Below are 22,178 nucleotides of genomic sequence, written 5' to 3'. Positions count from 1 at the left end.
AAAATGACAACTTCATGAGGAAAAGGAAATATTTATTTTATACCTTCTCACATGACATTTATTTGCTTGTCTCTCATGTGGGAATAATTGTGCATTATATACATAATTATACTTGTACCTACAGCTCTTTAGCTAAAAGGGGATAAGGAGAAAATACAATATCTGAGGAAAAGTACAAATGAGAGTCACTGGAATATAAAACTGTTTCAACCTCAAAGTGTAAAAGATTTCCACATAAAAATCCTAATTCTAATCTATGTCCTTCTGAGTTATCCAATTTATTCATTTAATCCTTATTTTAAATATTTGACAAAATATCAGTTATTTTTCATAAAAATCCCACTCTTCTACTGACATACAATCCTACATGGACAAAATACCCGGTGCAGACACCAACAGAAGCGCAAAATCAAAACATTCTGTCTACAGCTTACAGTACAGCCAGCTGAAAAAAGAGGAGTGATCCATCTTTGCCTGTAGAGCGCCTGTGTCTTCATGCTCCACTGCCTGCTTTAAAAGAAAGAGTGTTGCTCTGTTCCTCGCCGAGGTCTTTGGAAGGTGAGCGGTAATTGCTGAGGGAGGATTTAGCCCGACAATGGAACAAAGCACCTCTTTTGTTTTACTGAGGTAACACTTATTCTCCGAGATAGAGCAGTGCTATAGACATGAACTTTAGACATGAATATAGCATGTGGGCTGTCAGTTCCATTGTATGCCAGTGTGTTGGGGTGTTTGTGTGTTAACCACAAGGAGACAGACAGACAGACATAGACTGACATGTAGGCTGCATTATGAGACTCCACAGTGTTCCTGACTCATTAACTGTAGTATTGGGTCTGTGGTAATGACATCATGGTGGCAGTATTAGCTTTTTAAGTCTGACCGCAGAGCAAGCGAACTGTGATGCTCCTTTAAAAAAAGAGATTCTTTCATTCTGAGTTCATCATGTGGTAAACTTTTCAGGAAACCTCAAACAGGTCTTCTCCCACTGTTTGACTCGTATATAACACTTATTGGATTGACCGGCTGTTACTGGATTAACATACAGACATGAATCCAGGCAAACAAAGACTTTCTCTATCTTTTTCTGACACACGTCAGATGATGGGCTGCCAGAGAAAAACTACAGTTCTTATAGTTTGGAAAGAGTCAGAGTGTACTGACCTTGACTGTAGTCAGTTTGGGTGTGGATATGGATAAAAAGATACAACAGATAAAGCTGTACACTCACAAGACATCCTTTTCAACATGCTCCTATGCTTTTGGAAAGATGGAAACAGACAGAACAATTTTACATGTAATTTATTCTGAGTAAGAGAAAGCGAAAGCAACCATGGAGTATGTGAAACAGTGGGAGGCATGACTGTTTTGAAATGACCAAACATTATCTTTTCCTGGTAGGACATGAACATGTCTGCGTGTTGATCAGACAGAGGCTGACAAAGAGCTTGGCTCTGCTTGGTTGTCAGGTCTTTCAGCACCCCTCCAGAGCCTCTTCAGCCCGGACTAGCATTGTTTGTGGAGAAGAAAGCTATCAGAGGATCTGCACAAGATTAGGTTTGCCAACTGTTCCCTCTGCGGCTTCCTGTTTTGCCGCAGGAATTCTTTTGGCGGGTGCAAAAAAAAAAAAAAAAAGAAAAAAAAAGCACATAACTGCACCAATCTTACACAGTTAACCCTTTCCTCTCAACATGCTCCATATTGGAAGATTTAAATATTTAAACACAAAATTTTCAGTTAAGTTTGTGTAGCACACAAAAGATGCTTCTTTCTTAAACTTTATAGTGGACATTTCAACCAGAAGGTAACTGCATATCTTCCTAATTTTGGTTAAAGGAATAATTCAACATTTTGGGAAATATGCTTTCTTGATGGGAGTTAAATGAAAAGATTGATACCACTCTAACAGTTGTATGGTAAATATGAAATTGCAAAAAAAACAACAAAACAAAACAAACTGACGCACATTCTGATGAGGTGCTGGCTCACAGGCAGACCAAAAAAAAAAAAAAAAAAAAAAGGGAAAGCTGAACAGTCACAACTGTGATCCCTCTATTTCAACAAATAAAGATTTTTTGGGCTATGTTTAGGCAAACTGCCTCCTTCAAGATCATATCTTTAAATATGAACTTACAGCCAGCAGCCATCTAGCCTAGCTTCGCATAGCATAGACTGGAAGTTTGCCAGACAACCAGCGGAGACTCCAGGAAGTGACTGCACCTGGCCAACAATAGTCAGGCTCAAAACCCCCCATAAAACCACAACATGTGTTGTTTTTACACTTGTACTCAAGTTCTTAGTTTTCTCCCATTTTTTTCCTTTGTGCTAAGCTAAGCTAACTGGCTGCTGGTGGTAGCTTCATATTTACTGTACAAACATTAAGACTGGTATCAATCTATCTCTTGGCAAGAAAGCAAATAAACATATTTCCTAAAATGTCAAACTATTTTTTTTAAATGTTTGTAATTGTATTAAACAGTAGTTACAAATAGTATTTATCGTGTGACATCTTACTAAAATTCTGACTTTTTGTCACTCAAATCCACTTGCTCTATTTTCTATCTTTCCCTTCCCAAAACCATTTTCCTGTCGTGCACCATCCTCCGCCTGTCTTCCTCCTAGCTGTCTTCTCTTTTATCCCTCATCTCATTTAACCCCTTTCCCTGTCACTTTTTTTTTAAGCCATCCTGTTTCTTTCCCGTTTCCCTTCTCCTTCACTTTCCCTCCTCATTTTCACCCTCCTCCTCCTCTTCTCCTTTCCCTCCATCTAAATTGCAAATGGCAGCAGTGCCGACTGCCAGAAGAGCTCCTCAATGTCATTAGAGCTGACCCTGTGGATTAACTGGAGGAGAGAGGCGGTGTGTAGAAACTACAGATCAATAACGCGGCTTATCCTCTGGGTTCTTTTACTTCACTTTGGATTTAGATCTAACTAACTGAAACGTCTACTCGGTTGCTGTACAACAAACAATAGGGTTATGACTGGGTGACACCGTGAAAATAGAAAATCATTACGCAAAGATTGAGGCATGACTAGAGGGGTGAAGTCATGACAGGTTTGTTTGGATATTGCACTGTTCCCCACCTTTTCGAGTAATTACCGTATTTGAGTTCACATAAAAAACTGACACATATAAAGAAACTTCAATGGATGGTTCAATGGTTTATCCTGCATGTTGCACACACCTGCTACCTCATTATAGCAGCTCATGAAGGCTGTTATACAGCTTCAGAGTGGGGAATGTCAGAGGAAATATCACATTTCCAAATGGTACATAATGTTGTATTTGGGATACATGTAGCTAACATAAGCTCGACAAAGAAATGAACCAAGAAAAACAAAAATAAAGTTGTCATCTAGCTCAGCCGACACCAGCGCAGGACTCCATTAGATCAAAATACCAACTGTTGCCGTGTGGATGATCCAATTAACAAAGTGATGTGATATGTCTGAGATAAAGAGATAGATGGCGAGGCAGATGTGTGTATGTTTGTGTGTGTGTGTGTGTCTGTGTGTGTGTGTGCAGCCGTCATACTGTGTGTGGTTGGTTTACTGAGTTGGCAGGCAAAGTCAAGTCACCGTGAGCTCAACTAAACCTGATAGGTGCCCTTATCAGAGACAGCTAAAGTCAAAGCCTATTATAAGTGGTCGTGTGTGTTTGTGTGTGTGTGTGTGGGTGTGTGCACTCACCCACACACACACCCTCATGTCCAACATGTAGATCGGCATCAAAAAATCCTGATGCTTAGACTCTTGGTGTCAAACACTCATCTACATCTGATATTTACAACAACCAGCTAGCCTTTCTAGCAGATTAGTGTGTCTACACAAAACCATGCTACCTATTCACAGATACCAATGTTCTCACAGCACAGAAAAGACTGGAAGCAGGACTTGTTTAAATTGTATGAAATTAAGCTCAAGATTTTAAGTCAAAGATATCTTATTTGATGGAAGAACAGCTATAAAAGGTAAAAAGGTAACTGGATTACCATCACACAACATTTTATTAAGTCTTGTTAATAGTTCCTAAATCCAGACTCTCCTGTTTTTGATGAATAAAAGTGAATAAAAACTTCTTTGTAGAGAAGAAAGGAGCGTTTGACAGCTTATCCATTAGTTAAACTTTCCAGGACTGTTACGAGCAAACCTTAACAACATCAAAATGGCCCTGCTGCAAGGCAGCTGGGGATCTTGATTTCATGAGAAGTCCATATCTGGGTCTCCCAGTACCATTGCAACAATGAATTCTTTCCACTGTTTATAAGCTTGGATGTTGAGTCTTTGAGTAGCTAATGGACAGTTTGACTGAATAACAGAGATGATTAAAGTTTGTTATTGAAGGATTTTTTTTTAGCTCTTCCTGTTTCAAAACATGGCAGAGGCACTACATAAAGACTCTGATCTAACTGTCTTGGCAAACATTTGACTCGATAAAGTCTCAAATTTAAATGGAACCATAAAACAAGAGATGGAGGTTTTACAAACTTTGTACTGGAAGTTTGGTGTAATGGAAATAGTTTGCTCCACTAAAATCCTGCAGAAGAAGTGTATTAATGACAGTGCTGTTAATCTATTGACAGTGAATATTGTAAGCAGTTGTCTGTGTGGTTTAGTTATTACCAAAAACCCATCCCTGGACAGCTGTGTGGGAGTTATATATATTGTTTTAAAATGCAGTAGATACTCCACCGACGATATGTCTACACAGTTAGTAATACACGACTTCTAAACATCTGTAGGAGGTGAAGTCAAATCTCTGACAAGTCATTACAATATGTAGTGCTACAAAGACAATGTCACACTTCAGAAGAAACAGCAGGCAGTTCTGGTCCCTTCTCAAATAGAGAATTAAAGCAGGTATGAAAAGATATGTGGTCAAGTTAACTTGTGCCGGGAGTTTTTATATGCCTTGTGCTGTCTGTTTTAATGGATCGTTATCAGCATTTTATGGCTGCAGCGTGTATCATTAACCCATCAAAAGGTAGTTAAACCACTTGTTATCAAAGCATAACACGACGTAATGTTAATAATGCCACAGTGCAGCTTATTACTTATAGTTTTGAAATAATTTATTTGCATCTGGAGGAAATATGACATTTGGGTTAGTAGTCATGTTATCAGTAAGTTCTGTATAGTTATGGTTTATGTATACGGTATCATGCATAGTGAGCATCACAATAAAGCATTTAGTGCCATCTAGTGGTTGAATATTTACTGCTTGTTAAAGGGTCAGTTCACCCAAATTACAAAAACAAATAAACAACCAAACCAAAGCCCATTTTCTCATTGGGAGAAAGTGGTATGCAAATAGTTTGGTTTTATTTTCTCAGGTTTCCCAGATTTATATCTTCATGTGAGTATAGTCTACTTAAAACTTTTTTTTTTTCCGCTGTGCTTGCAGCTTTGGAAGATAATTAAAGTCCATAAAAAAACCATCTCTTTCCAGGAGCGATGTCCAAACTACTATGGATAATATCACTCTGAACAGTTTTCATTGGAACTACTTTCAACCAAAGAAATAACCTTTTAGGAAAAGCTTGACATGTTTTTGAAAGAAATTTAGTTTCAAAATATGATTTTGATTCTTGTAATTCAGGTTAACAGACCTTTAAAGAAACAAATAAAGTGAAAAACTCACTCTCTCTCAAAAGCAAATTATATTCTGTTGCCCTGACTCACCGCAGGTCACACACGTGCTAAATGGACATAGCAGTTTAAGTGAAACATCTTCACATTGTTGAATTCAGCTGCATTAGATACACAGAATCTTGTTACTTGAGCAGCAGTAATATTTTGTGATCAAAGTCAAAAAGTGGTTGCTTCACTATGCCTCCAGCATTAGGTACACTGGGAGTCCAATGTCTGCAGCAACATAAAATCATAAATCATAATCATAAATTTTGATCATGATCAATTAGAACCATGTTGCTAAATGTGCATTAGTTCTGAATATGAAAATGTACTGCCAAAGTCCTTTGTCATTAATACATTTTCTGTCTGGGATATAATCTGTTTTCTCATGATAAAGATTGTAAACAGATCATATCTTAGATATGTTATTGTGTAAGAAAAAATAAATTAAATGGATTCAAAAATTAGAAAGACTCTGCCCTTAAGCCAAAACATCAAGATTCATTACTTATTAAAGATGAAGTGAAGTAAAAAAACAAACAAAACTAATTGTTTTCATTTTTCATTATCAGATAAATGTCCCTCAGAGCAGATCACATATTAGCTATTCAGTCTTTACATTTTTAACTTTCAGCCCCTATTTCACACCACTGTCACCAAGTTGTTATGTGATTTTGTAGAAAATATTCACCAGTTTGCTTTCAAAATATCATCTAGAGACACAAACGTGTGCAAAAAAATAATAAAAAAGATTCTAGTAGGCCTGGCCAAAAAAATTTCAGCTTTCTGGTCAGCAGGGGTCAGTAATGAGGCTCAAACACAGGCCAGTGTTTTAGGGACTTTTCATTGGGGGCAGCTGAATTGCAGGCCTATACGTTTTGTTTATTTATTTGAACTAATTTAAGAATAAAATTGATTTATAACACTGTTTAGGACTGTATATGAGGGAAGATATAATGTTTCCCCATTAGCATATGAGCGCTAACAGCTTATTTTAACAATCATTTGGCTAAAAATGACTCATACATGAATGTAAAAATTCTGTGTTCCACTTCGAGACTAGAGACTAGAGAAGGTCCTTATTGGTCATCCACACATGATTAAAAGTGGTGGTTGATTGAAAGTCTTGTTGTTGTTGTTGCGTCAACACACCATTTCTGTTAAGACTGCCGCCTGTTTGTGTTCATGAATAACAAATCTGTTATGGTTTAATGGGCTAAAGTTGTGGAATTAAAACAGTGTTAGAATTCACACATAAAAATTAATTTCTGGAAGGTTTATTACATTTGATTTCAGCACTATGCTCTGTTCCAATAACATGGCGCAACCATGGTTGAATGACTCTCTCCATGTGGGGGCAGTGATAGATCGTTACATTTATTGGGATTTACTGGAACCTTGTATTAATTTTTTTTATCTACAGTAGAATGGTGGAAAATTATGTACAATTTTCTGATGTAAACTAAGAAAGTCAAAACTTCAGCTTTCATCACTGTGGCAAATATTCCTGCTGAAGGTCCAGATTTGGCCCATGAGCTCCAGTGCTCTAAGGTGGTCTCCATGACCTGCTGACATGGACGATCTGTTCATGAATTATCAAGATTCTTACCATTTATTATTTGACATAACTATCAACACTATTCTTTGCCTCCAGAACTTCAGATGTTTGTATAACAACCTCCAATCTGTAAATCATCTCAAACTTTGTTGTTCTTACTAGAAGCTGAGTGTCTTTCTGACTAGAGAGAAAATGTCTACTTGGTACCACTTAAAGAAATTTAATTTTAGACTTTTTAGAATGTGTGTATTCAAATGCAAAACCTCAATTCAGATTAGGTTAGGGTTAGTAAATTCAAGCCATTCAGCGATTCAAAGACGTTCTTCGTTTTGACAAGAGTTATTATAGATTTCTGTAATGTAAACTGTATTTCTTGAAATATATTTGAGAATTTAGAGTAACTGTGGGTAAGTTAACTGTTACATAATCACCATAGTTGTTGTTGTTTAGTGTAGTGGAAGCCCACTACAAAAACTAAACAATTCAAATTGATTCATTATTGGAATTGGAATATGATTAATTAATTACTGTTCATTGTAGAGTGATTCATTAATATAATGTTTAAATTTCACATTTGAAAATGATCAATGAGCCCTAAATTGTACTGTCACAAAACATTTAATACATTTAATTTTATTATATATACTATAATTAAATGAGGCACTAATTGATTTTAATGCATCTTTCCCCCTTTACAACTTCTTGTTAATGTTGCAGAATATAACGTTGCAGCGCTGTGAGTTGCTGGTGTTAAAGCAGTTTAAACAGTTTTTAATTATTTAATCAAGAGCTGAAAAGGGCAAATGAGCACAAATGTGACATCATTCAGACTTCAAGTGATTGGGTATTTTATGACTTTTTTCACGCCATTCGCAGAGTTTCATTAATTTCACAATAGTCCCGTAGTGCACTGATTCCTATAGAAGTGCCCGGGGCCCCGGGACCACGCCTGAAATTGGGGCTGGTCCTCCGTCGTGTTCAGAGTCTGCGCACTGAGCACATCTAACTGATTGAGGAATACAGTTTAGTCTGTACAAGAAAAACAACACCAAAAAACATCTCACGATGTTCGAGCAACCGTTCAAAAACTTCAACATCAATTTGACCGCTTTGAACGAGAGGAATACAGAAAGATCACTTCAATAACGATGACACTGACTGGAATGGCGCGCGTCCACTGGTCCAGCGCTGATGAAGAGAGGAACAAAAACAGGCAACACTACAGGGAAAAACTGGACTTTTTCAACTTAAAAACTGTTATCTTGCAAAAAAACAGTTGTATGCACTCACTCACTCATTCACTGAGTTTGGATACATGGAAATGGTGCAAACAATCAGTCATTAGGCTATTTGGCAAAGTCGCTCAGTTCATCGTATTCCTGCAGCTACCGGTGGTACAGCAAAACTTCCGGCGGGCAAAAATGTGTATCCACTTACATGTCAGCGCCCACAGTGGCGTGTATGAGCCGTCAACATTTCGGTTGTGATGTTGTGATTTCTTGTGTTTGTCGCTTAAAGTCGCCCCCACATGCTGCTTAAGATAAAGTCATGTTGACTGAATGAATTGTCCACTCTAAGGAGAAAAATATTTGTTGATGATGATAAATGAACCCATAGGGTTGAACTACGAAGCATGTTCAACATTTAACATAATATAAATACATTATCACAGCAAAAAGCAACACTGTTGCTGCAAATAAGGCGAGAGAGGAATGCTGGCAGAAAATTGCTGATCGTGTAAATCTGTTAATTAAAAAACTAATTTGTAATTACTTAATATACTTATTTTACCACTCAGTGCTCTCTTAATGCCTCCCACCTTCAGAGCTCTTAAACTTTAAACTTGATGCAGCAGATTTAAACATTGTACTCAAGAAGTGCATTTAGGCCTGATTCTGTCCCATAATGAAGGATAAATGGAAATCACTTTATGTTCTGGCCAAATCAAAGTGAATATTATAGATTGAATATTATCTGTGATAAATACCAATAGACTAATCAATTTAATTGTTGTTCAGGGTATTTTTTCATAAGTTTTTAGTTTATTATTATTTATTTATTTATTTTTTACAATTTGAAATACAGTTTAATATATTGTAAATCCCATCCCACAAGTAACCCTAACCTATTGCACCATTACAAATTTACAATATGAAATATCAAATCAAATGGTTAATATAATAAAAGACTTATCAATTTGCTAATCGGTGATCTAATAGCTGCAGTACCAGCAGTGTTAAACTGACTTGGCAGCAATTCAGGTAGTTAGTGAAAGGCTGATTTTTATTGCTGATTTAAGCCGAAACTCAGAACATAACCTGCTCCGGACCAGGTTAAGTTTTCAGTATAAGTTACCAGGGTGATCTAGTCTGGTTAAAAGAGAGACACCTTTGTGATATTGAAAACTCTGGCTTTAGGCTCAATACCTCACTAACCCACTAATCTCGCTTCGCCACTCACCATCTCCAACCACAGCATCCTGAAGTTTGGTTACATGATTGAGATCAGTACCAACAACAGACTTGACAGTGCAGCTACACATGTGCTCCATTACGACTCTTTTTCCCATTGATCTGACTGGTCAGTAGTCAGGGTGTTGACACATTGTGATCTGATACTCTGAAGTTAACCTGCTCCTGAGCAGGTAACTGTTTATTTTATTATGACTTGCTTGATGTTTTATAATTCTCTGTGTGGTTTAATATTTGCCACTGCAGACATGATATTCTCTTGCTATATCTCACTTTATTGTGTTACTTTACCTTCAACAATATATATTTGATTTTTACTGTTACAAAGATTGTCAAACATGGTGTCCTCATGTTTTCACAAGACCTGTTTGAAATTCTTGTCAGTGTTCGTCATCAAACTCTGTTTTGAAGAGCTACTTGAACAAGAGATTGTATCCGTGCCAACATATGATTGTTTTCCTGGTTTATTTTATTTGTCCTTGCACGTGAAGCACTTTGTAAAGGATGTTTTGAAAAGCACTATATAAACAAATTAAGTATTATTATTATTATTATTATTATTATTATTATTATTGTTATATCACTGACATGATGAAAATGTAAAAATGTCTCTGTTCATACCACAAGTGACTCTTAAGTACATGAAATAAAAGACAAAGCTGACTTTGTGGAAAGTCAAGCGAATTTTATTCATATTGCCAAATATCACAAAGTTTCCTGAAGGGGATTTACAATCTGTACAGCATACAACACCCTCTGTCCTTAAACCCTCAATTCAAATAAGGGAAAACTCCTCCAAAAACCCTTTAACGTGGGAAAAAATGGAAGAAATCTCAGGAGGAGCAAGAGAGGAGGGATCCCTCTTCCATGATGGACAGACCAAAAAAGCAAATTGACGATTTGGAAAATCAGGATGATAAAATTATAGATAGATTGTAAACATGTATGAGGAATATGATCGCAAATATGTCAAGCAAATAAAGAGGGCTAGAAAGAGATGCAGTGGCTTTCAGAAAGTTTAAACGTGCATCTAAAAAGGAACTTTTTAAGTTTAGTTTTAAAAGAGGATAGTGTTGGAGCACATCTAACATGATCGGGCAGGATGTTCCAGCGGCTGGGAGCATAAAAGCTAAATGCACCTTCACCAATTTTCAAGGGGGACCCTGGGAATAACCAGACGGCCTATTCCAGATGACCTGAGGGGTCTAACTGTTTGATAGCTGACAAGCATGTCAGTGAGATATTGTGGAGCCAGCCAGAACATGTAGGGCCTTAAAATGAACATTAAAATCCTAAAATCTATTCTAAAATTTACAGGAAGCCAATATAACAACCTCAGCACAGGTGATATATGGTCGTATTTCTTTTTTCGGTAACACTTTATAATACAGCCCGCATTTTACGGTGTAACTTCCTCGTGAGATATCCATATAAAATACTTTCTGGTTCTTACTGGTACATAAATGTAGGTACAGCGGAAGAAAACAAAACAACGAGAAACAAGGGAGTAACAATTAAGGGTTTTAAAGTGTAACTTTCCAACATTTACCATGTAACTTTCCGGAACTTATGGTGTAACTTCCTCGTATGAATCAGTACGTTACATGTGTATATGTGTACTAAAATCAAATGTTTTTGCTCATGGCAGTTATGACAATAATTTTTTTATGCATGTGTGTTTGACAGGCAAGCTTTACCCACACTCAAGAGATTTATTATGCTTATGTCTTCCACTTCATTGTATGAATTTCAATAGAACAAGTCGAGAAATGGGTCTATACTTTTGAAAATTAGCTCCTAGCAGCCATATTGGTCCAGCACTGCAGCAGCTCATAACAAGCAAACTTACCTCTCTCCAGTGCACAGCTATGAAAGACTTGTATTGTCATCTGAGGATGAAAAAATAACAATACAGTAATGTAATAATATACATAGTATATCTTTAATTACACAATAATAAGGTACGCAGGAAGTTATGAAAAATGATTTTATTCTTTGATTACCCATAAACCACAACGTATGTGCTGTTCTCCCAGTCTTACTCTGTAGGTACAGACTAGTTACCCTATAAGTACATGGTAACGACAGGGAGCGGGCTGGATTATTAAATTCACAGTTCCCCAGTCCTTAGTCTGTAGGTACAGACTAGTTACCCTATAAGTACATGGTAACAACAGGGAGCGGGCTGGATTATGTTCTCCCATCCTTACTTAGCTGTTTGGTTCTGTTACCTTTCATGTCACAATCTCACAACATGCAACGTGTCATTAACAACACACCGGACCAATATTTTGAACAGACAAAGAGAAAACATTATTGAACATGATTAAACAGAACATGTTTCATTTATAACTTCTTAACTATATAAACTACTATTATACTTAAAACTTAACAAAGACTATATATAAAACTATATATAAAACTTAAACAAAAAAATAACTCTTAACTAATCTATCAAAATGTAGTTATAAAATGATTAATTTTAGTTTTAAAAAAAAACCCCAACAAGAACAAAACAGTAAACTATGTTTAATTTGTAAATGTTACAGACCAACAACAACAAAAAAAACACTTTTCAGGTACTTTGTTCTTATGTTCAAGGCCTGGGAGACACAGAGATTGATTTTGTTTTTAGATTTGATTCTGTATGTTTTTCAGCATGGCCCGCTCAGGTATAGTCAAGTGTTATATTTCTTTCCCGTACTTGTTAGGTGTTAGGTAATAAACAGCACTGTGCTCTAGGTTTAATACACAGTACAAACTATAACTCACTGTATATTAAATAAAAAACAGACATTAACGTTACTCCCTAAAGTAGAGAAAAATATGCCATCTAAGGTAACATATTCCTTTAACATTTAATTTAAAATGGACCATGTGAGTTTACATTCTGGACAGAGGTAACTTGTAACCTTGCCAAAGTCCGCCTAGCATGGTGGCTAATTGGCGATTAGCATAACTCACTATTAGCATGCTAATACACATGAATTTTGTTGTTAAGACTTTACCATAAGGCAGGCAACACATTACGATAAGACACACAATGTTGCACATCATAAATATGACTGCTCACCTAACAGGAGAATATGACAGAAGCAGGTGATTTGAGGTTAGTTAATGCAGATTGCGCAGCTGGCTCTCGCAGGCTAAATGCCACAGGTACAGCCATCTGAGCCCGCCCGTCCTCTTCCGCTAATTTTTTTTCCCAGGATGGCGAAGTCATGACCCGCCCTACTCTGCCTCTGATTGGTTAGTACTCGTTGCCTTCATTGGTTGGGTTGGTTAGGTTTAGGCATGAGAAGTGAGATTGGTTAAGATTAGGGTAAGAATATCATGGTAAACCAATCAGAGGCAGAGTAGGGTGGGTCATGACTTCGCCATCCTAGTAAAAAAATACCAGTGTGTTTGTGGTTCGTATACAAACCGACGGTCGTAAAGTAGTACTGGACTGTAGCATGGATGTGGCAGCTAGCTTGCGAGAGCCAGTTGCTCACTCTCTACATTCACTAATCTCAAATCACCTGCTTCTGTCATATTCTCCTGTTAGGTGAGCAGTCATATTTATGATGTGCAACATTGTGTGTCTTATCGTAATGTGTTGCCTGCCTTATGGTAAAGTCTTAACAACCAAATTCATGTGTATTAGCATGCTAATCGTGAGTTATGCTAATCGCTAATTAGCCACCATGCTAGGCGGACTTTGGCAAGGTTACAAGTTACCTCTGTGTCCAGGATGTAAACTCACATGATCCATGCTGTTTTAAATTAAATGTTGAAGGAATATGTTACCTTAGATGGCATATTTTACTCTACTTTAGGGAGTAACGTTAATGTCTGTTTTTTTTTTATTTAATATAGTTATAGTTTGTACTGTGTATTAAACCTAGAGTACAGTACTGTTTATTACCTAACACCTAATAAGTACGGGAAAGAAATATAACACTTGACCATACCTGAGTGGGCCATACACAGGTATGAGCATGTCCTGAAAAACATACAGAATCAAATCTAAAAACAAAATCAATCTCTGTGTGTCCCAGGCTTTGAAACCATGGATCATGTGGACAGAACAATGATGGCTCTACCTGTATTTGTGGTGCCATCGTGCTTTTTTTAAAACTGTTATTCACTACTACAAATTATGTAATATCAGAATAACTTGTAACTATCATTTTCAATTCTGGATGTGTGGATTGGGGGGGTGGGGTTAATGCAATGAATGCTGTTATGTAACAATTGTGTGCATGTGTGTTTTAGACTTCACTATACTGTAATACACTTCAATAATTGTGATTACAGGTGGATATAGCTTCAGGAGGGGAAAACTTTGTTGTCTCCGCCTGCACTGAAGTGACAAACCTAAAAGATTTCGTATTGCAGTTTAAAGGATTTGTGGATTCCTGCCCTGAGCTGAAGAACAAAATAAAAAAGACTGCAAAGAAATGATGAACTTCTCCCACGGAAGTGGCGATGTAGAACATAAGAACAAAGTACCTGAAAATTGTTTTTTTGTTGTTGTTGTTGGTCTGTAACATTTACAATTTAAACATAGTTTCCTGTTTTGTTCTTGTTGTTTTTTGTTTTTTTTAAACTAAAATTAATCATTTTATAACTACATTTTGATAGATTAGTTAAGAGTTATTTTGTTGTTTTAAGTTTTATATATAGTTTTTGTTCAGTTTTATTTAGTACAATTTATATAGAATATATTGTATTATAGTAGTTTATATAGTTAAGAAGTTATAAATGAAACATATTCTATTTAATCATGTTCAATAATGTTTTCTCATTGTCTGTTCAAAATGTTGGTCCAGTGTGTTGTTAATGACACGTTGCATGTTGTTAGATTGTGACATGAAAGATAACAGAACCAAACAGCTAAGTAAGGACGGGAGAACATAATCCAGCCTGCTCCCTGTTGTTACCATGTACTTATAGGGTAACTAGTCTGTACCTACAGAGTAAGACTGGGAGAACAGCACATACGTTGTGGTTTATGGGTAATCAAAGATTCCTGCATACCTTATTATTGTGTAATTAAAGATATACTATGTGTATTATTACATTACTGTATTGTTATTTTTTCATCCTCAGATGACAATACAAGTCTTTCATAGCTGTGCACTGGAGAGAGGTAAGTTTGCCTGTTATGAGCTGCTGCAGTGCTGGACCAACATGGCTGCTAGGAGCTAATTTTCAAAAGTATAGACCGATTTCTCGACTTGTTCTATTCAAATTCATAAAATGAAGTGGAAGACATAAGCATAATAAATCTCTTGAGTGTGGGTAAAGCTTGCCTGTCAAACACACATGCATAAAAAAATGATTGTCATAGCTGCCATGAGCAAAAACATTTGATTTTAGTACACATATACACATGTAACGTACTGATTCATATGAAGAAGTTACACCATAAGTTCCGGGAAGTTACATGGTAAATGTTGGGAAGTTACACTTTAAAACACCAATTGTTACTCCCTTGTTTCTCGTTGTTTTGTTTTCTTCCGCTGTACCTACATTTATGTACCAGTAAGAACCGGAAAGTATTTTATATGTATGGATTCATACGAGGAAGTTACACCGTAAGTTCCGGGAAATTACATGGTAAGTGATGGGAAGTTACACCGTAAAACGCAGGATGTATTATAAAGTTACCCTTTTTTCTAGTTAAAACTAGCAGTTGCAGAGCAGCCGGTCTAGATGCTTTGTCGGTATTCCTGTGAGCTGTGCATTACAGTGGTCTATCTGACTGGAAATAAAAGCATAGATAAGTTTTTCAGCGTCTTCCTAGGATAAAATGCTCCTTATATTCGCGATATTTCTCAAATGATCAAATCTGGGTTTAATTACACTACTAATGGCTCTGGAAAGTGAAGTCAGTGTCCAGGATGACGGCAAGGCTTTAGACCTGTGTGACATTCTCCAGAGACAGCTGAGACAATTTAAAAGAGATTTCCTGTCTGTTCTTGTGTGTTTTGATTGAATATTTAATCAAGAGCTGAAAAGTACAGCTGAATCAGCACATTATTCATTCTTCAAGTGGTTGGATATTTTATGACTTCTTTTTTTTAACGCAGATTTTCATTCATTCATTTCACAACAATCCCATTGTGCACCCATTACTGCAGAAGTGCCTGGGGACTCTGGGGGCACGCCCATGGGTGCGTTATAAGAGCAGAGATACATCCATGGCCACGCCTGAAATCGGGGCTGGTCCTCCGCCTTGTTCAGAGTCTGCGCACAGTCAACTGTTTGTGGAATGCAGTTTTGTCAGTGCAAATAACTGAGGCGTAGTGTATGTTTCCCCCCAATTATTACGTAAATAGTCACGTATTCATCCATTTGAATTCAGCAACTGGATTACTTCAGGGAAACTTTTGTTTTTAAAAAAAAAAAACAACAACAAAAAAATGTTCGAGCAGACGTTCAAGAACTTCATTATGAATTTTACCGCTTTGAACGAGAGGAATACAGTCAGCAGTGGCGACCTGATAAGAGGAAATTTCTCCTTCGAGCTCTCAAAGGAGATAAAGATCACTTCAATAATGATGACACTGACTGGAATGGCGCATGTCCACTGGTCCACCGGTGGAGGAGGAGGAAGAAAAAGGAGAAGCCATAGGAGACACTTCAATGCAAAACTGGACTTCTTCAACTTAAAAACCGCTATCGTGCAAGAAAACAATGGTATGCACTCACTCAGTCACTTACTGAGTTTGGATACATGGAAATAGTGCAAATAATCAGTCATTATTTGGTGAAGTCACTCAGTTCGTCTTATTTCCTTGCAGCTGTTGGTGGCACATCAAGACTTCCGCCTGGCACGCATGTGTATCCATTTACATGTCAGCTTCCTCAGGGGTGTGTATGAGCCGTCTCCATTTCGGATGTGGTGTCGTGATTTCTTGTGTTTGTCGCATAAACTCGCCCCGATATGCTACTTAAGATAAAGTCATGTTGACTGAATGACTTGTCAGCTTTAAGGAGAAAAATATTTATTGATGATAGATAAATGAACCCAAGGCACATCAATATTGTTTCCTACCATGTGACCACCTGGTTATTGGATCCTTTTAATTTCTTGCATGAAAGTTGAGTGTCTCTTGTCTACAGATTGTATCTCATTGTTTCCACTTTTGTTGTTTTACATCAATGCAGAGACTTCCCGACTACCTTCAGTGGGGCTCATGGAAAAATAATGTACGCCTTGACAGTCAGCATCTATAGACCCTGGCGTTTGTCCAAAGACTTTGTGACAGAATTGAACTTTGTAAACCGGATTAATACCAACGAGCCAGAGCTGCAGGTAAGATCTCTGTGCAGTGTGTAAAGTCTTTCTGGAACACAATTCAGGAATATGCAACATGTAACCATAAAACTGTAACAATAAAGATCTGGAAACTAGACGTTGACACAGTGACCCTCTTTAAGACCGAGCCTCGAGATAAAGTGAAGTGAAGGCTCCGATGATGCTGTACTTCATCAGTGCATATTCTCAGATTAAATTATCAGTTAAATTATCACTGACTTGGGAACACACAGTAAACCTGCTGCTTTGCCTGCCTGCCTTTCACTTCAGGCTTACACAGCTAATGGATGAGATGAGAAATAAATTTCTTATATGCTTTTTATGTCCATTGCTCTGTTGTTTGTCTGCAGGCTCCCCTCTCAGGCACCAACAGCATGACACTGTGCTGCCTGTGGTGTACCTCGGGGCTTATCACAATAAAAGCGAGTTTGGAAAAGAAAGCCTTCGTCCCAGGTACTCTTTCCACCAACCATCCATTCATCCATTTGTTTAATGAAATAAGCATAAAGGTTAAGCTCAGAGAAGTCAGTTTAAGTAACAGTGTTTACTCTTCCTCCAGGTGAGACTGTGAGAATATTCTGCGTGTGCAGTAATGGTTCATCTCGAACAGCTACACCAAAGGCGAAGCTGCAACAGAAGCAATTTTTCTACACCCACAACAAGTCCCATCAAAGACTAATTCAGAGAAATCTGGTGTGTGTGACTGGACAGCCCATCAGCGCTCAAATCTCTGACGTGCACACTGAGATCATGCTCACTATTCCCAACTTAACGGCACTCACCATCTCCAACTGCAGCATCCTGAAGGTTGATTACATGATTGAGGTCAGTACCAACAACAGACTTGACGGTGCAGCTACACGGTGCTGGAAAACAAGAAAACAAGCCACCAAATTAAACTTTGCTTTTTTAATGCAATCAAATGATGAATTTAAAGTCTGTCCATCTTGGTTTTTTCTCTCTTACAGTTAACCTTTGGAGTAAGAGCTTCCCCCGACCTCACAGTGCTGTTTCCCATCATCCTTTGCGACACCCCTGTACAGTCTCTTCCCCCAACTTATCAGTGAGTATATTTGAGAATATCTTGAAATGTTTCAAATGCTCTTTGGTTATGTTGTTCTATTTCACAATGTACTGTAATTTCTCTGTCTGACATGTTACTGGGAGAGCGTTATTCCTCAAGGTCTTTGTATCAGGTTCAGTTGGGACCTGTACCACAAAGCAAGTTCAACATACCCAAGATATCTTTGCTATCTGGCTTCACTGAGCGTAACATTGGCCATCCAGATAACAAAGCTGGCTATCAAACATCTCAGTAAACTCTGGGTTTTCCTATCAGCACCGAGCATGTTCATGTGGAAGAGGCAGGGTTGTTAATTATGAGCAACATCATCAGAACCATGAATGAAGAACTTCATATGATATGAGATGAAACAGTGGTACTAAATACCTGCAGAACAATTTTGTGTCAGGGACAGAAAAAAGTCATATTCAATGAAGTGAAATGTAAACGAGCCTTTAATCGTACAACAGAATAAGAAGCTGCAGAAACACTAGAAATAATTTCCAAATATTAAAAGTAGGCTAAGGCTTAAAATACATGTAGGAATTATTATATATGACTTAAGTATAGAGTGAGTATTTTTGCTATTTAGTTGGATGATGAAGAAACCGTTCTGATTATGTCACATAAAAAAACATTAAAGTAATGTCAGGCTGTCTCTGCTACTGAAGCAAAGAGTGGAAAAATAGTTAATGACTGATGAGGTCTATCTGACCCGAATGTTGCATTTATAATCATGGGAGCCAATGAACAGTAAGGATTGTTTTTATAATAAAAGACAATCTTTCGTTTTTATTTCCAGTTACTATCACATAGTTGTCTCATGTTATTCTGAGCTGCAGTGATGGAATCAGAGTGTAAAATCATCATCCACACTGTCAGCTGTCACTCAGGGGATAAAATCAACTTTGCACAATAAAAATGCAGCTAAAATCATCATTATGTGTTTAGTGTCATAAATGATCTCTCTGTTTGTTAGAAGCTTTGTTTTAAAACCAGAGTGGAAATAGAAAGTCTGAAGCAATAAAATGTTTCCACTGAGGTGAGCCACCATTGTAACCCTGAAAACCCAGAGTTAAACCTGAAGTTACCTCACTAACCCCAAATCCTGCTTTGTAGTACAGGTCTCTGGCCAGGGTACTGAGTATTTACTGTTTACTGCACAACGCACAATTTGTGTTGAAACATCACTTCTGTGATTACAAATGTTTTGTTTTTGTATTGTCTGTTACTTTTTTTAAATGTCTTCACCATTATTCTGTTTATTTCTGTGTTATTTAGCTGCTTATTCTAGTCTTCAAAGATCAAATGTGGTAACTGTTTATTTTATTATGACTTGCTTGATGTTTTATAATTCTCTGTGTGGTTCAATATTTGCCGCCTCAGACATTATATTTTCTTGCCTTACCTCAATATATTGTGTTATTTTACTTTCAACAGTATGTATTGGTTTTTTACTGTTACGAAGACTGTCAAACATGGTGTCCTCATGTCTTCACAAGACCTATTTGATATTGTTGTCAGTGTTGGTTATCAAACTCTGTTTTGAAGAGCTACTTATTGACATGGTAAATATGTAAAAATGTCTTTGTTCTTACCACAAGTGACTCTTGAATACATCAGATAAAAGACAAAAAGACAAAGCTGACTTTGTGGAAAATCAAGTCAATTTTATTCATATTGCCAAATATAACAGAGTTTCCTCAAGGGGCTTTACAATCTGTACAGCATACAACACCCTCTGCCCTTAAACTCTCCCTTTGGAGGGAAAACTCCTCCAAAAAACCCTTTTAATGTGGGAAAAAATGGAGGAAACCTCAGGAGGAGCAAGAGAGGGGGGATCCCTCTTCCACGATGGACAGATGTATAGACCAAAAAAGCAAATTGACAATATGGAAAATCGGGATGATAAAATTATAAGTAGATTGTAAACATTTATGAGGAATATGATTGTGAGGATGTTGAGGGTTAGAGAGAGATGCAATGGCTTTCAGAAAGTTTAATATAGTCTTATTGGCAAGACAGACATGGACTTACTTATGGATTTATCAATTATTAATAAGAAACTGCCTTATAACATCATAATGACATCAGTCATTTTCAGTGTGTGTGTGTTTTATCTACAGTACTGTGTGTACTGTAGATGTTAACTGGAAATTCTTTAAGGAATTTTATTCAATTATATATTATCAGGAATCTACACTGACCTGCTATAAATGTAATGAGAAAAGTAATTAGATTTAATTTTGTATTTTTAATAAGTTTGTATTTTATCATCTCAACTTCCGTTGTGGACTTCAACATATTAACAATTGTCATACATATTGTTTTGTGTGTCAAGTGACTAGAAACAATTTTTACTTGATAATCTGACTAAATTAGAATTTGGGTACAAGTAGATGAATACTCGGCTGAGCTTTAGTGCCACGCACAAAATTACTTTCTGCTCCCTTCAGCAGAGGCAACACCGCAAGTAATGCGTGAGCTAAACTCAATCTTTTAATTATGTATCATAGTGAGCACCATCAGCTTAATTTCCTTGAGGAAAGCTGCCTCTTCTTTGTTATTCAGCCGGCACTCGTTCTAAGCGAGCCAGTCTGTTAATGCTCACTAAACTTCAGAAGGCTTTTACAGTTCATAACAGCTGCTCCTAACATCCAACCATTTTACTGATTTCTTATGAAAAGTTCAGTATTTGATTCAAATTTCAGACTTCTGCTTTTATATTGCCGCTGTGTGAAAAAGATTTGAATGTTTTTTTTATACATGACACTAAATGTCAGTATTGACAAGCTCTTATACAGAGTGATTTAACATCTCGACAGCCACAGTTGGTGAGCATATTAACTTGCTTTAGCAGCGCCTCTGGGTTAAGACAGTTTTCCTCTCCCCATCCCCCCTCGTTCTTTCCTGCCACGCTCATCCTGTTACCCCTCCTAATTAAAATGGGTGTGAATACTTTCATGCTGAAAGTACATGAAGTCAAAATACCCTTTCTTTCCCACAGTCAGAATTTATTGGCTGTTTGCTATTTCCTACTTTGAAGGTTGGTTTGTCATTTTGTAATGACTCATTATTTAAGATGAACTTGTCCCAACTGTGCATAAGACTCAGCATACTCTTTTGTTGGCTTTCTCTAATTGTTGGCTAATGTCAAACCTCTAGAGTCCTGTACGTGTGCAAACATGATTAAAGGTCATATTATGAAGAGACTCATTCGCTCTCTGTAAAAATTTAAAGTATTCTTTGACTTTGTCATCCTATTAAAGTAAGATAAACATGTGTAATGTTTATATTAAACAAAATTTGGATGCTAGTATGCTTTTGTCAAGATGTTTATTATTTATTATACAGTGCTGCTGGAAAGTTTGTGAACCCTTTAGAATTTACTCTATTTCTGCATAAATATGACCTAAACGTGGTCAGATTTCCATGCAAGTCCTAAAACTAGAGAAAGAGACATCAGTTAAACAAATGAGACAAAAACCTTACACTCATTTGTTTATTTATTGAGGAAAATGATCCATACATATTCGTGTGTGGCAGATGTCTGTGAACCTCTAGGATTATCAGTTCATTTGAAGGGGAAATTAGAGTCAGGTGCTTCAATTTATTGGATGACAATCAAGTGTGAGTCTGAGAGATCCTGCCTTATGTAAAGAAAAGAAATCCGGGTCTTCACTATCAAAGTCTGAGCTTCACAACACAGTTTTTTGGAAGTTTGTCATGGCTTGAACAAAGGAGTTTTCTGAGGAATTAAAAGAAGAGTTGTTGATGCTTAGCAGGCTGGTTACAAAACCATTTCTAAAGAGTTTGGACTCCATCAGTCAACTGTCAGGTAGATCATGTACAAATTGAAAACATCCAACACCATTGTTGCCCTCCCCAGGAGTGGTTGAACAACAAAAATCACACCAAGAGCAGGCGTGTAATAGTCTGGGAGGCCACAAGGGATCCCAGGGTAACGTCAAGGTAACTAAAGGCCTCTCTTGCAGTGGCTACAGTCAGTGTTCATGAGTCCACAATCAGGAGAACATTGAACATCAATGGTGTGCAGGATAGAATTGCAAGCAAAAAAGCCACTGCTCTCCAAAAAGAACATTGCTGTGGTCTAAGACCACAAGGATAAGCCAGAAGGTGAC

The 22,178-nt window shown here is 37.2% G+C and overlaps 1 protein-coding gene and 1 long non-coding RNA gene across 2 annotated transcripts; one reads left to right on the top strand and one right to left on the bottom strand.

The window, feature by feature from the left end:
* Nucleotides 1-10,328: 10,328 nt before the first annotated feature.
* On the bottom strand, nucleotides 10,329-12,950 carry LOC137195686 (uncharacterized). Its single transcript, XR_010931147.1, has 2 exons — nucleotides 12,738-12,950; nucleotides 10,329-11,553 (listed from the first exon to the last, which is right to left on the bottom strand). It is a non-coding gene; the product is annotated as an uncharacterized lncRNA (long non-coding RNA).
* Nucleotides 12,951-15,354: 2,404 nt separating this feature from the next.
* On the top strand, nucleotides 15,355-22,172 carry LOC137195678 (arrestin domain-containing protein 3-like). Its single transcript, XM_067608236.1, has 6 exons — nucleotides 15,355-16,351; nucleotides 16,456-16,525; nucleotides 16,823-16,970; nucleotides 17,324-17,426; nucleotides 17,533-17,798; nucleotides 17,942-22,172. Exons 1-6 carry the CDS (start codon nucleotides 16,075-16,077, stop codon nucleotides 18,038-18,040), a joined length of 963 nt encoding a protein of 320 aa, XP_067464337.1. The 5' UTR covers nucleotides 15,355-16,074; the 3' UTR covers nucleotides 18,041-22,172.
* Nucleotides 22,173-22,178: the final 6 nt, after the last annotated feature.

The sequence above is a fragment of the Thunnus thynnus genome, chromosome 2 (assembly GCF_963924715.1).
Source record: "Thunnus thynnus chromosome 2, fThuThy2.1, whole genome shotgun sequence".
Taxonomy (NCBI): Eukaryota; Metazoa; Chordata; class Actinopteri; order Scombriformes; family Scombridae; genus Thunnus; species Thunnus thynnus.
The sequence above is the reverse complement of the archived record's forward strand: the minus strand, read 5'-3'. Positions and strand labels throughout refer to the sequence as shown.